This window comes from Anomaloglossus baeobatrachus, chromosome 11 (assembly GCF_048569485.1).
Source record: "Anomaloglossus baeobatrachus isolate aAnoBae1 chromosome 11, aAnoBae1.hap1, whole genome shotgun sequence".
NCBI lineage: Eukaryota > Metazoa > Chordata > Amphibia > Anura > Aromobatidae > Anomaloglossus > Anomaloglossus baeobatrachus.
In genome coordinates this window covers 126,624,659-126,640,341 of record NC_134363.1, presented here as the reverse complement: position 1 = coordinate 126,640,341, position 15,683 = coordinate 126,624,659, and the positions used below count along the sequence as shown (strand labels likewise).

Genomic DNA, 15,683 nt, shown 5'->3' with positions numbered 1-15,683 from the left:
ACTGCCCCTATGTACAAGAATATAACTACTATAATACTGCTCCTATGTACAAGAATATAACTACTATAATACTGCCCCTATGTACAATAATATAACTACTATAATACTGCTCCTATGTACAAGAATATAACTACTATAATACTGCTCCTATGTACAAGAATATAACTACTATAATACTGCTCCTATGTACAAGAATATAACTACTATAATACTGCCCCTATGTACAAGAATATAACTACTATAATACTGCTCCTATGTACAAGAATATAACTACTATAATACTGCCCCTATGTACAAGAATATAACTACTATAATACTGCCCCTATGTACAAGAATATAACTACTATAATACTGCTCCTATGTACAAGAATATAACTACAATACTGCCCCTATGTACAAGAATATAACTACTATAATACTGCTCCTATGTACAAGAATATAACTACTATAATACTGCCCCTATGTACAAGAATATAACTACTATAATACTGCTCCTATGTACAAGAATATAACTACTATAATACTGCTCCTATGTACAAGAATATAACTACTATAATACTGCCCCTATGTACAAGAATATAACTATTATAATACTTCCCCTGTGTACAAGACTATAACTACTATAATACTGCTCCTATGTACAAGAATATAACTACTATAATACTGCTCCAATGTACAAGAATATAACTACTATAATACTGCCCCTATGTACAAGACTATAACTACTATAATACTGCTCCTATGTACAAGAATATAACTACTATAATACTGCTCCTATGTACAAGAATATAACTACTATAATACTGGCCCTATGTACAAGAATATAGCTACTATAATACTACCCCTATGTACAAGAATATAGCTACTATAATACTACCCCTATGTACAAGAATATAACTACTATAATACTGCTTCTATGTACAAGAATATAACTACTATAATACTGCTCCTATGTACAAGAATATAACTACTATAATACTGCCCCTATGTATAAGAATATAACTACTATAATACTGCCCCCTATATACAAGAATATAACTACTATAATACTGCCCCTATATACAAGAATATAGCTACTATAATACTGCTCCTATGTACAAGAATATAACTACTATAATACTGCTCCTATGTACAAGAATATGGATCTAGATGGAGAGACGTATATTGGAGTATGTTCCTTTTTACCATTTTCTGTGACTAAAGCCCGCTTTACATGCTACAATAAATCTTATGATGTGTCGGTGGGGTCACGTCGTAAGTGACGCACATCCGGCATCGTAAGTATGATTGTAGCGTGTAAAACCTCCGTACAATTGCGATTGAATGAAAATCCGTTCATCGCATGCACGTCGTTCATTTCTCAAAGATTGAACGTGCGGTTGTGCAATGTTCCCGGGGCAGCACACATCACAGTGTGTGACACCCCGGGAACATTGAACGACAGCTTACCTCCGTTCGTGGCTCCCGCGACAATGAGGAAGGAAGGAGGTGGGCGGGATGTTTACGTCCTGCTCATCTCCGCCCCTCCGCTTCTATTGGCCGGCTGCCACGTGACGTCGCTGTGATGCCGAACGTCCCTCCCCCTTCAGGAAGTGGATGTTCGCTGCCCACAGCGACGTCGTATGGACGGGTAAGTACGTGTGACAGCTTTTAATCGATTGTGCGGCATGGTAAAAAAATTTAACGTGCCACACATTCGATGGGGGCGTGTCACATCGCATACGATATCGTATGCTTAATTGAAAGGTGTAAAGCAGGCTTTATATCCATTTTATTTCTCCCTAGCTTGTCTCCCTGGCTCATACGGTGATCACTGTGAGAAACATTGCAATTGCCCCCATGGAATCCCATGTAATCACATCACTGGGGAGTGCGGCTGTCCACCAGGATTTACAGGCAATGGATGTGACCAAAGTAAGTGGGAAAATGGAAAAATTAGAATTTTATACTCAACCCATACTTCTATTCATTCCCAAGTGCCCGTCGTCCCTTGTGTATTCTGATTCTTAGTAAAGGACGCCATTGATTGAGTATAGCTGACATAGGAGCCTCCTAATGATGTATAGATATTACCAGTCTTCTGTTATGTGCTTAGTTGTAAAAGTCTTGTCTTCCTGTGTCCTCCCCCAGCTTGTCTGCCAGGAACATATGGTACAAATTGTGGCAAAATATGTCAGTGTCCCGGACAGCATCAAGACTGCCACCCAGTGACCGGGGAGTGTATCTGCGCACCAGGATATCACGGACACACGTGTCAGATCAGTAAGTGACTCGTTCTCTACAGAAATTGGACAAGGGTGGTTTCACACATCCATAACACATCAGTGCTGGAATAAATTCTCTTCTATGTGTATGGCAATTAATATCCCCATTGATTGTTATACATGTTTCCATTTCAGAGTGCACTAGTGGACTTTATGGCCGAAACTGCGAGCAGGAATGTAAATGTAAAAATGGTAGCCATTGTGAAGCCACAACTGGAGCGTGCCACTGTCCGCCGGGTTACGTGGGGTCTGATTGTGGCACTGGTAAGCCTCTGTCCGGGTGTTATACGCTGTATACTGACATTAACCTCACTGTTATGTCATATAATTAGTGGTTCTTTTACAGTGTGTCCCCTAGGAAGATATGGAAATGGGTGCACCCATGTGTGCCGCTGCGGTCCTAATGGATCCTGTGATCATGTGACTGGCGATTGTGTCTGTGCACCTGGAAGAATAGGAAAGAACTGCGAACGTGGTATGACTGATAATCATAGAGTACGATACATAGAATAATATGCATTACAGGCGCTGTCCGCTTTCAATTCAACAATTCAATTCTCCCATAAGCCATTTATGGGGGGTCTGGCTGGTGGTGGTGGGCTGCATCGAACAATGGGATCCTGATTTGTAGATGTCGGTGTACTGATTTACTCATTGTGGCAGGTATATGCATGGCCCTCACGCACCCTTTTTTGTTTTTTTACATTTCAGTCTGCACCAAAAATTATTTTGGGGCAAACTGTCAGCAGGTTTGCTCCTGTAAGAATGGAGGACTGTGTAACCCAACCAATGGGACATGTAGCTGCGGCCTTGGATGGACGGGCGTCACATGCGAGGATGGTATGTACTATGTGATGCGTGCCCCCTAGTATTCACATTGATATGAAATTGTTAATTATTTTCTCATATATAGATGTGTACCATTTGCAGTCAATAAATCAAAACACTTCTCTCCATTCAGAGGCTGGGAACACGAAAACTGGTGCCTGAGATATTTAACCTATTTTAAAGTTGTTTTTTGTCACCAATTCTAAATCTGCCCTCATATTTTGTCCATCAGGTCTAGTTAATAAGATGTGATATACCATATGTAAATGCATTCAACTGATCAAACGCTTGGACTGACGTCTACTAAACATTGTTATTTTTGCCTTCTTGGTTATTAAAACAAATTTATACATGTAAATTTATTTTATTTATGAAGAATTTATATCATAGAATATCAATTGAACATCCATAAAAAGTTGCCATTGATTCACTATTCATTTAGATTCCACGCAAAAGCGGCGCTTTAAAGATTTCTTGCAGTGAATTGCGCCAGGGCAATCACTTTGAATAGACCAATAGTAATCCGACATTCTGTGGGTAACCCAGTGCCCTCCATATCTTTCTTTTAGGGCACGCTCACACGAGCGTATGAATTGGACGAGTGCAATGTGAGAAAATCTCGCATTGCATTCGGACCAATGTTATTCAATGAGGGAGAGCAGATGGCCAGCTTTTTTCTCATACAGATTCTGGATGAGAGAAAAGTTGCAGCATGCTGCGATTGTCTGTGAGACCTGTGTCACTCGCACCAATACAAGTCTATTGGTGCAAGGAGTGAAACATGGGACTGCACTTGGATGTTATCAGAGTGCAGTGCGATAATCGCATCAGCTTGTAATGGAGAAGATGGGGAGATTAATCCCTCCCTCTCCTCCACAGCTACCGTCCTCTCCTCTGCAGCTGTAGGATCATGTCACAGTTGCATAATACTCGGCTCATGCTGGCAGCACAGCTGGAGACGAGGGTAATTAGCATAACGCATTCAATGCACTCACATCAGATGCTATACATTCTTGTGAATCCAGCCTTGTAGTTCTTAAATCTTGGTGGAATCGTTCAACCCTACTCTTCACTTGGGTTACCAAAGTTTTCTTGGAAATGTTCAAGTGGCTGTGGAGGTTGTGTATCAAGGTGCACTTTGTACAACCAATGTGACAGAAAGAAGATAGCATTCTTTCTACTAGTTTAGTGTAATTATCTGCTTTATAGTTCCCAAGAAAATTCTATACAACCATAGTGAAAGACGACCATGCATCTGCCTCAGCATCGTTCAATGAATCTTTGAAGTGTGGATCTTTCATGAGTCCTCTGATTTGAGGACCTTCAAAATTATTGTGCTGGAAATGTTCTGTATATTTAGTCGAAACATTATCTCTCCTTGTTTAGAGCCTTTGCAAACTGCTTCATTAAACCTAATTTGATGTGCAGTGGAGGTAAAATGATCTTATTCTTCTCAACCAATGGTTTTGCAATTACTTTCTTTTCTCCTACTACCATGTGTTTTCTCAGAGGCCACAGATTTCGTACCCAGTGCTCATTTTTGATCTAGAATCCTAGAAACAGGTACAACAGAGATACTTAAGGCCGTCACACACAGATCTGTGTTTGCAGTGAAATTGTGGACAATCAGTGCCAGGTTTGTGGCTGTGTACAAATGGAACAATATGTCCATGATTTCACTGCAACCACAGATCTGCCAAAGATTTATCTCTGTGTGTGATGTGGCCTTTAGTGTATCTGTGACGCCCCTGGACTATTCAGGTCGTCACAGGGTACTGCACGCTCTCTCTTTAGTGCAGGATTCAACCCCCCATGGTTCTGGGTCCCCATCCTGCAGTACTGCCTCCACCAGCATTCAAAAATCCTAGATACACCTTGCTCCACACCTGTCAGGCACACCAGTGGGCTGCTTAAGCAGGAATAGGGCCGCCTACCTAGGGGTCAGGCACGGAGGTGGGAGGAGTCGAGTCAGTCGAGTGGTAGCCCTGAAGATGTGAGGAGTTCTGAGGAAGCTGGAAGTTGTAGCCCACAGGGGAGAAGCAGACTAGGTCACAAACTGTGGTCTGGACCTAGAGGAGTCGGACCCCCAGTCGCAGGGGATTGAGGCTAGGTGCCTGGGACCTGTCTTGGAGGACGGTCAGCAGCCTGAGCCTAATCACCGGTCCGGGACCGAAGGCACGACAGAGTACACGGACCCTAGGTCGGGGAGAAGCCTCAGGCGACCCGGCAAGTAACCTGCGGAGGACAGGGCCTTTATGGACTGTTCCCACGAAGCTCAGAGATCGGGGGCACTAGCGCAACGAGGGGGATAGGGCTTTCTAAACAAGTGGCCCACTGAAATCCCAAGCGTGAGCTCCTGAGAGCAAGCTCTTTCACTTAGCCATAGTGGGGAGCGGGACCCGGAAAGCTCCAAGCTGACGGGCCACAAAGAACATTCTAAATTCTGTGCCATGAGGCAGGTCACGGACCACCAGGCAGTGCTGCAGGGGACGGGACCCGGACGAGCTCCCCTCAAGAGACAGCAGCAGTCAGAGACTTGGTTTACCCTGTTGTCAGCGTCTGCTTTATTGCTGAGTGAGTACCAGATTGACCTCTGTAACCAGCGTGCCTGTGCTCGCCCTGCACTACACCCCGTATCACCATCCAGAGTCCCGGGGCCTTTCCCTACCCGAGGAGGGCAACGACACCTTGCTGCCCTACTCCATTGCCCCGGGTACTCCCAATTACCGTACACCATGGGTGGCATCACAAAATATATACTTATTCCCTGTAAATACCCCCTCTTCCATTTGAGTGTGGCTCCTAGCCCCGGTGTCCGGAGACCCTCGAGCCACGAGTAATCACCACCCCTGGATCCGAGCGGTTCGATCCGCTGCAGGGGCGGCACATATCCACTCTGCTGTCCCAGGAGAATATTCACCATCTTTAGATCCACACAGATTGGCCACTGGTCATCATGGTATGATATTTTCTGTAAGATCAAATCAATTGCCTTTTGCTCTTCAGTGATCTTAGTTGAGTGACCTATTGGGAATGATCCATATTTGTTGCCATTGTATAAAAGCACACTTTTTTTTGTAAACCAAAAGTTTACGGGTTTCAGTCAGCTTAATCCATACAAGAGAAATGTTAGAACGTTGCAAACATTGACATGTCTTACATATCTTACAGACCATCTTTGAGTCTATGTATAATTAGTACCCCGTCGAGAGAAAAAAATCCCATTTTCATACGTGGGCAGCTGTATTTTATCTCAAAAAGTGGAGTTGCTACAAAAAAATGATATATGTAATCCAAAGGAAACGGGTGGGGAGAAAACTCACTGTTAGTTCTGCAGACCCACAGGAGCGTGGACGTGGCTGGCTACCACAAGTCAATAGAAAAAAGATAAAAGGTCCAGCACCAACGTTTTCCATATAGGCATGCCTATGAGTAAGGAGTCATTTCTGAAACGCATAAGGCGGGAGTCTTATTAGGTCCACATCATGGGACATATTTGATTTTATCATGTATGAGATTTCTCAATAAAAAAAGCAGATTTTTTTATGGAAAATTTTGGTGCTGGACCTTTCCTTTTTTCTACAAAAAAAATTACCTTTTCTGATTCAGAGGACTGAGTATACCCAAAATAAAGAATGCCTGAGGCACCCCAAAAAATGTTCTCTATTTGTTTTCCAATGTAGGCATACCCGTTCATTTTTTTTTGCAGTGTATCACAGCTGTAGTCCTATATATTATCCATAACTGCTGCTTGTAGTCTGGTCCATTTACTGTTGGGCCCCGGTGTGAATTTCTGGTCAGTATGAGGTCTTCTGTAGACCCTTTCAGTTGAACAATGCTGTGTAATATCCTCACTCAGATTACTCCTGTCATTCATTACAGAATGTCCTCCTGGGAAATATGGAGCCGCTTGTCAGATGGATTGTTCCTGCTTGAACAATGGGACGTGCGACAAAGTAACTGGGTCCTGTCAGTGCTCGGGAGGGTATTACGGAAACGCATGCCAGCACAGTAAGTCGCCCTGATATGCCAGTCAGGAGGAGGAAATGTCCGTGATAGGAGGAGGGTGGAGGTGGTAAGGAGGACATGACCTCCCTTCCTAGACCCTAGGGAAGATAGATTACAAGGTCTATGGTTTTCTACAAGGTTCGGCTGTCTTACAATGATACGGGCTGTGACCTCTGGATTTTACAATCCCCTTCAATTGTCCTTGGGGTCTCTAATCTTATCTTCTTGGTCATGACTTGTTCCACGAAAACTATGAAGTCACTTGAAGGAATATTCTGCAAACGCATGTATGGCATAGTTAATTTCCAACATTTCCATTTTTGTCATCTTCCACCATTTCTGGCATAGATTGTAGGCAGACCTTAATTGTGTATGATAGGATATAACTTTAAGGAAATACAACCTTACCACAACTGGAGAAATGACATTTTTATTGGGGAAGATGCATCAAAACTGCTGCAAAACAAAGTGGTTGCCCATAGTAACAAATTGGATCCCAGTTCACCTTTTTTTCACAGGCCCTTTGTGGTTTCAAGGGAGCAGTTTTCCATAGCAGCCTAGGTTACCTTTACACTAATTTTGATAAAATTTACATTGATCACTTGAAAGGTAAGCAGGATAAGACAATAAAGCCAGATCACCACCCCTCCCCCTGGCTGAGGATCTGACACAATAATGGGCCTTAAAGGTCCTGTTGGATACAAGTGGTGATATGTATTAAGGTACCGTCACACATAACGAGATCGCTAGCGAGATTGCTGCTGAGTCCGTGACGCAGTAGCGATCCAGTTAGCGATCTCATTATGTGTGACACCTCCCAGCGACCAGGCCCCTGCTGTGAGGTCTCTAGTCGTTGCCGAATGGTCCAGGTCATTTTCTTCAAAGGCGATGTCCTGCTGGGCAGGACACATCGCTGTGTGTGACACTGTGTGACAGGGTCACAGTGACTGCTGAGATCGTTATACAGGTCGCTACTGCGACCTGTATTGTTCCTGCATCGCTGGTAAGATCTATCTGTGTGACATCTCACCTGCGATCTCCCAGCGACTTACCAGTGATCCCTATCAGGTCGCATCGTTTCCGGGATCGCTGGTAAGTCGTTGTGTGTGACTGGGCCTTTAGATGACTCGTCACTATAGTATGACACAAAGATTGGCAATCTGATGCTGAAATCAAGGAGGGGCAAGTCCTTCAAAAACAAAAATGAACGTTTAGTTGATAAAGAAGTAGAATTTTACAGAGTGAAACTCACCGCTACACTTTTATTACTTTTTGTAGTTTGTCCCCATGGTTACCATGGAGACAAGTGCCAAGAAATGTGCGACTGTGAAAATGGAGCATCATGTGACCCAGTGACTGCGGCGTGCCGCTGCCCGGCTGGTTTCAATGGAGACAGATGTGAAAAAGGTCGGTGTAACATGTGGGACATAAATCGCTAAGATGTAAACACAAAATCTTAAACATACTACAAACTGTAACTTAACGCAATATATTAAGTGAAAATAGAGTTTCAAGGTGAACATACCCTTTAAGTACTTAACGTTTAGGGTACAGTCACATAATCAGTTTTTGCAGTGTTTTGGATGCAGTGTGTTTTAGCTATAAGTATAAGCACAATGGATGGGATTCATAGAAATCTCCTGCCCGCTGTGCTTCTTTTTGACGATGCATACACTGACCTGTGGTGGGTTTACGAGCTGCAGCACGTTAATTTATGCCACGGAGACCTGAGTGTTTTCAGCAGGAGAACATAGCAAAAATATGCTGCACCCAGAACCCTGATCGAGGGGATGGACTGCGGTGCTCTCCTTTAAACAACACTTGCCTAGGACTCTAAGCCCTATTTGTCACGAATTTCAGGGTTCTAAACATCTCTTATGTCTTCCAGGTTGCAACTTGGGATCATTTGGAGAGAATTGTGGGAAGATTTGTGAGTGTGAAGGGAATGGACCTTGTGACCCAGTGACTGGTGTTTGCTTTTGTCCACCGGGAAAGACTGGAGCGACCTGTGATCTAGGTACAGTAGACCCGACGTTCTGGATTAATACATAAAGTCTATGTTTTTTAGAGGGGTTGTCCAGTCTAAATCCATAACTCTGCAGTCGCTCTGTATGTCACTCAGTGACTGCAGACTTGTGAGTCCTCACTCACACCCGCACTGTGCGCTCTGAGGATTCTCCGGTGTCAGAGCTGGGAATGGTGCTCATGTGGCTCAATGCAAATGTATGAGTCAAGTATGAGCCCCTCTTGTCGAATTCTGCCCGGTAGTATACTCGAGACCATGTAACCGCCATTCACAGCTCTGACACCGGAGAATCTTCACAGTGTGTGCAATGGGAGGATTTACAAGTCTGCAGTCACACGGTAAATGCAGGGTTATGCATTAAACCCAGACAGCCCTTTTAAGATTTGGTTCTTTAATTGATGCAAAACTACAGAAGTTGGCAGTGGTAGTTTGTTGAACCCACAGTTTACAGGTTAATGGTCTGCAAGCTGAGGCTCTCCAACACTTATGAAACTACAAGTCTCAGCATACTAGATTGGATCACATCACATGCTAAAGCAGATTTGTGACCAACAGCCTATTGCCTTAAATAAGCTAATATTCGACTGAGCAGAGTTAGTAATAATCCAAAAAACGGCATATAGTAAGAAACATTCTACACAATGTACCTAAAACCTGGAGCACCGTTGTTAAAAAGCCAAGTAGAAGTCACTGAGCGCTTGTTCTTTACCCCAGACTGTAGGATAAATCACTATGGACCAAACTGCAGCCTGAGCTGTGACTGTGGCTGGAACGCCCAGTGCAATGCCCTGACCGGAGGATGCATCTGTCTCAACCGCTACATAGGAGCCACCTGCCAGGAAGGTATGTAGCGCCCCAGGGGGCAGGTGTTTTTAACCTACTCGTTGCCGGGACGGGGTTGCAGATCCTCTGCATCGTCACAGGGTGGCTTAATCCAGTTGCCTTGCCCCGAGGCGTACAGGAAGGGAAGGATGGCGGTGGGCAGGAGGGAGGATGAGGGGGGTAGTGGCAGTTAGTAAAGTCTTTTTTAAGATTGTGACGCCATCTGTGGTATGCGGCCAGGCACGGGCTGCTGGGGGTGCAAGTATTGGACCCCTGTGGCGTCAAGCACTTGAGGATCCCGGTGTCAGTAAATTGTCCCGTTCTCTATGCTGATAGCACGGTTCCGTTATGGGGACGATCCTCAACCCCGCAACCTATATGCTATTTCACTGCAGACTCGTGGGACGGGTCCGGTGACTGTTCTAGCCGTTCCCCGCGACCCTTGCAGAGTTGGTAGATAACGTGAAGTATATCTGCCCTAGGATTCTGTATCCTGACAGCGCCAGTCCTGTGGAGGCAGCCGCCTACTTTTCCCCAGCGGCTGTGTTGAACGCCTTGGCCCACGTCCACTCTGCTCGGTGTCTGAAGCTGTTCTCTCTCGTTTTTTTGTAGTTATGTTATGTATTCAAAGCTGTTGCCCCCAGTCGCTGCCACCGGCTGGTTCACTACTCTCACTAGGTCAACCTGCTCTTCCCACTATGTTACTGACCCCCCCTGGTGGTTGCTTCTCCCTGACCCTGAGTCCCTAGTCCAGTGGATCGGGGAGCCCCTGGTGCAGTGGAGTTTTGTAAACCCACCGCTGTAGTGACCCCCTACTGTGATCCGACCCTGGATCAGTCCCCATTGGGGAGGGCAACTCAGTGTTACTGTATGTTGTGTAAGTGGAAACCGGTACCGACCTTCCCTGGACCCAGGATAAGTACTACACCCTAATGGAGGTGTAGTACCCTGTAGTGCCTGAAGCCTCAGGAGTGCCACAGGTACATGTTTTTTCAAGTACTAAATCATATGCAATAGACAATGAAGTGGTGCAGAGGTGGTAGGCATGATTGGAAACTGGAGCCTGAGGCCGCCCATGAGCTCCTCCTCCACATAACAATCCATAAGTATTATAAATGGCACACTATAGGAGGCGATCTATCACAGATTTTGCATTCACGTTACCTATACCTTATCCATTTAGATGCATACAGTTCCACCTGTTGATTTAAAGGGAATTTTCCACTGATTGACAGCTTTCGGTGTACACTGTTTATAGGTATAAAGCTGCCAATCAGTGGTGGGTGGGGTTATACACAGCTCAGTATTCAGAGAAAAGGTAGATCTGCAGGCGATAATACAGGGATTTTATCAAAACTCCAGCAATGTCACTATACTGGGTTGTTTGATGTGATCCAGGTTTCTGCCCCTACATCATGCTGCTCTCAGATGTGGTAGCAAAACCCTTCTTTCAGATTCCTTTTAACGTAAAACACCACATCTTCAGCATTTCCAAGAGTTCAGCTTGTTGGCAGTGAATTTATCATTCTTGTTTTTATTTCTCTTTTGCAAACTGGGTAGCATTTTGGGTCACAATCATCACTCTGCAGTATTTTGGGGATTATTTTGGCCTTATCCTTAAAGAAGTTGTCCAGTTACCAAAACTGATTTTTTTTTTCCTGATAAATCTTGCTAATATGTGCCCCTCAACACATCTATTATGTTTTTTCAGCAAAATTACCTTTCATTGTGCACTAGCAGCACATGCTCATTGCTGGCTCCAGCTCTGATGGGGTTAATCTCTCCTCTGACTTCCTGTGTTCAGTTCCTACAAGTCCCAGAATTCTTTGTGGCTCTAGGGCGGTGTCTGGCTTATCTAACACACCCATTGTGTCTAATACACCCACTCTGCTCCCACCCAAACCCTCCTCCCTGCCTCTTCCCAGTGGATGTGCACTGAGATCAATCACACAGAGACAGCAGCAGCTCTACACAGCCGGGGAAGAAAGTGTGTGTGCGCGTATATACAGTGTATGTGTGTGTATATACATTGTGTGTGCGTATATACAGTGTATGTGTGTGTATATACAGTGTGTGTGCGTATACACAGTGTGTGTGTGTGTATATATACAGTGTGTGAGTGAGTGTGTATGTGTGTGTGTATGTCATACTCACCTGTCTGCAGGGTCCGGGTGCCATGCTTGCTTCCAGCCCCTGTCCCGGTCCCGCCGCTTCGGCTGTGTGCAGTCTCCCCGGGGCACGCACGAAGCTTGCAGGACCTGGCCGTGGATCACCTGATGCAGTCACCTGACGCATCAGCTGATCGATTCTCGTGGTGTCGCCGGCTTTTTCGCGCCCGGCCGGCTATCAGCTGATCCTGCCGTCAGGTGACTTCATCAGCTGATTACCGGCAGCTCCCGCAGCGATGGGACAGGATCATACTCCGGTCCAATCGATCGCTGCGGGAGCTGCCGGTAATCACACACAAGTGACAATCGCACATAAGTGAGTATGTATTTTTTTTTTTTTTTTTGCACTGATGCATCTGCTGATTGTATAATCGGCTTTTATACAATCAGCTGATGTGTGATGGGATTCAGGCACTTGATCCTGAGACATCATCTGATCGCTTTGCCTTCCAGCAAACCGATCAGATGATATTGGATCCGGATTGGACGGCGCGGGACCCTAACCCAGGATTACTGCGGAGGGGGGTTTATTTCAATAAAGATGGAGTCACTAATTGTGTTGTGTTTTATTTCTAATAAAAATATTTTTGTGTGTTGTGTTTTTTTTTTTTATCATTACTAGAAATTCATGGTGGCCATGTCTAATATTGGCGTGACACCATGAATTTCGGGCTTAGGGCTAGCTGATAATATACAGCTAGCCCTAACTCCATTATTACCCGGCTAGCCACCCGGCATCAGGGCAGCTGGAAGAGTTGGATACAGCGCCAGAAGATGGCGCTTCTATGAAAGCGCCATTTTCTGGGGTGGCTGCGGACTGCAATTCGCAGTGGGGGTGCCCAGAAAGCTTGGGCACCCTTCACTGTGGATTCCAATCCCCAGCTGCCTAGTTGTACCCGGCTGGACACCAAAATTAGGCGAAGCTCACGTCATTTTTTTTTTAAATTATTTCATGAAATTCATGAAATAATTAAAAAAAAAAAAAGGGCTTCTCTATATTTTTGGTTCCCAGCCGGGTACAAATAGGCAGCTGGGGGTTGGGGGCAGCCCGTACCTGCCTGCTGTACCCGGCTAGCATACAAAAATATGGCGAAGCCCATGTCATTTTTTTTTCTTTTTGGGTAAAAAACTGCATACAGTCCTGGATGGAGGATGCTGAGCCTTGTAGTTCTGCAGCTTCTGTCTGCTCTCCTGCATACACTAGTGAATGGAGGATGCTGAGCCTTGTAGTTCTGCAGCTGCTGTCTGCTCTACTGCATACACTAGTGAATGGAGGATGCTGAGCCTTGTAGTTCTGCAGCTGCTGTCTGCTCTCATGCATACACTAGTGAATGGAGAATTCTGAGCCTTGTAGTTCTGCAGCTGCTGTCTGCTCTCCTGCATACACTAGTGAATGGAGGATTCTGAGCCTTGTAGTTCTGCAGCTGCTGTCTGCTCTCCTGCATACACTAGTGAATGGAGGATGCTGAGCCTTGTAGTTCTGCAGCTGCTGTCTGCTCTCCTGCATACAATGAACATTTTGAATAAGGAAATGACAACAGACCTTTTTTTTTTTTTCATCAACAATCTTTAATGGCATTGTGCACTGATTAAAAACGCAGTGAGCAAAAACGCAGCAAAAAACGCACCAAATCGCAGCAAAAACGTGACATGCAGCACCGCAGGTGACAGAGCAGAGCAAGTTGGTGACATGGTGTGCCCTGACACATAGTGTGCTGCATGTCACTGTATCCACTCTGGGACTTGTTGTGCAGGTGAACGGATGATACATGTCACTAACTGTCTCCACTGTGGTACTTGTTCTGCAGGTGAGAGTGTATACAGTTGGTACTATGCAGCAGAAATCACAGAGTGGAGACAGATAGTGACATTTAGCATCCGGTCACCTGCACAACAAGTCCCAGAGGGGAGACAGATAGTGACATGCAGCACACTATGTGTCAGAGCAGAGCATGTCACTGTCTCCACTCAGGGACTTGTTGTGCAGGTGACCGGATGCTACATGTCACTGCCTCCACTCTGGGACTTGTTGTGCAGGTGACCGGATGATACATGTCACTAACTGCCCCACTCTGTGATTTCTGCTGCATAAAATAAATGAAAAATATGATATGTACTTGACTGGACTTTTTAATTATACCTGTGTATGAAAATATTAACTGTTTTAATCAATGTCAACTAAAAAAAAATATTATTAGATAAACAGATAACATTATTAACAGTTAAAGGGGTATTCCCATGTCCAAGATCCACTACTACTATGTAGTAGATGTAATAATAAGAATATTAGCAAATATATCGCATTATAAATGTAGTGTAGCTCTCGTGATAAGCCATGTCACTTACCTCATGGGCAGGGGCATTCCAACGGCCTAGGCATCAATGGCAACAAACAGTATCAACTTTCACTATATGATTGGTTGTAACCATGGATACCTTAGAGTTAATCACTTCCACATCAGGTAAGATACATGGCTAATCATGAGATGTATACTACGTTTCAAATTGCATATATTTGCTAATATTATTATTATAACACCTCATACATATTGAGATAGGATCTTGGTGATGGGAATACCCCAAAACTAAAACAGACAAAGGAAAACAGAGAAATGCTGGACAAGCCAATAGTCACTTCATTTGACTACGTACTTGTCTGTCCTCACAGCACTCACAATACACCAAGTGAGTATTTGACGTTACCGTAATGAACCGGTTATGCTACTGCAAGTCTGCTTTATTCTAAGTTTCATCCACATTATGAATACACTATATCTGGCCACAAACTACATTTTGATAGAGCGTGGACCGCTAAAGTGAAGTGACCACGTGATTGCATGTATGCAAATTGCATATTTTTAATAACACCCTCTCCTCTCCCAACAACGGAAAATCCTCTGAGCAACCAGAGCACACAATGTGAGGATTTTTACGTCTGCAGTAACATAGTGGAACATAGTACCAGTTGACTTGGATTTCAAGACCACACAACCACTTTAACTACAAACATTAGCTAGACTAGTACTTTTACACATGCAACGTTATTACATTTTAATATCGGGTTTCATGCTCTTCAACAATTTGTTGTTTATCCGGCTTCGGGATAGAAGCAATATTTGTTGGAAAATCTGGACGTTTGGAGGTCCAGGAGGTTTGAAGTTCCTGCTTCATAATTCGAATTACATCGTCCTGGATTTCTTGTTGAAAAGCTTGTGATGTTGGGTGATATAAATATTTTACAACCCATGCTTTGCGTGCTTTGGAAAATTCCACACGGTGTCTAACACTGACAGGGGACACACACTGTTCACACACTGCGTCGTTTTATTTAAGCGGTGTTTTTGTGCGTTTTTTTGCGTCAAAAAACCCAAAAAAAAGCATACGTGGCAAACAACAGACGCGTTTTTACCGTGTTTGTGCGTTTTTTGCTCTGTGTTTTTATGCTTTTTTTTATCAGAGAAAGATTGTTGAAAGAAAAAAAAAATAAACAAGTTCTGAAGTAATTTCCTTCTTCAATATGTTCTTCATTCTCCACTAGTGTATGCAGGAGAGCATACAGCTGCAGAA

General features: G+C 44.2%; 1 protein-coding gene across 1 annotated transcript in view; it reads left to right on the top strand.

The window, feature by feature from the left end:
• Positions 1 to 15,683, top strand: part of MEGF6 (multiple EGF like domains 6) — a 635,985-nt gene that overhangs the window by 608,742 nt on the left and 11,560 nt on the right. Inside the window, exons 29-37 of the mRNA XM_075328936.1 lie at positions 1,786 to 1,914; positions 2,131 to 2,262; positions 2,400 to 2,528; positions 2,611 to 2,739; positions 2,976 to 3,104; positions 6,975 to 7,103; positions 8,379 to 8,507; positions 8,989 to 9,117; positions 9,841 to 9,969. Coding sequence (XP_075185051.1) covers positions 1,786 to 1,914; positions 2,131 to 2,262; positions 2,400 to 2,528; positions 2,611 to 2,739; positions 2,976 to 3,104; positions 6,975 to 7,103; positions 8,379 to 8,507; positions 8,989 to 9,117; positions 9,841 to 9,969 — 1,164 coding nt within the window. The remainder of the gene's footprint in view (positions 1 to 1,785; positions 1,915 to 2,130; positions 2,263 to 2,399; positions 2,529 to 2,610; positions 2,740 to 2,975; positions 3,105 to 6,974; positions 7,104 to 8,378; positions 8,508 to 8,988; positions 9,118 to 9,840; positions 9,970 to 15,683) is intronic.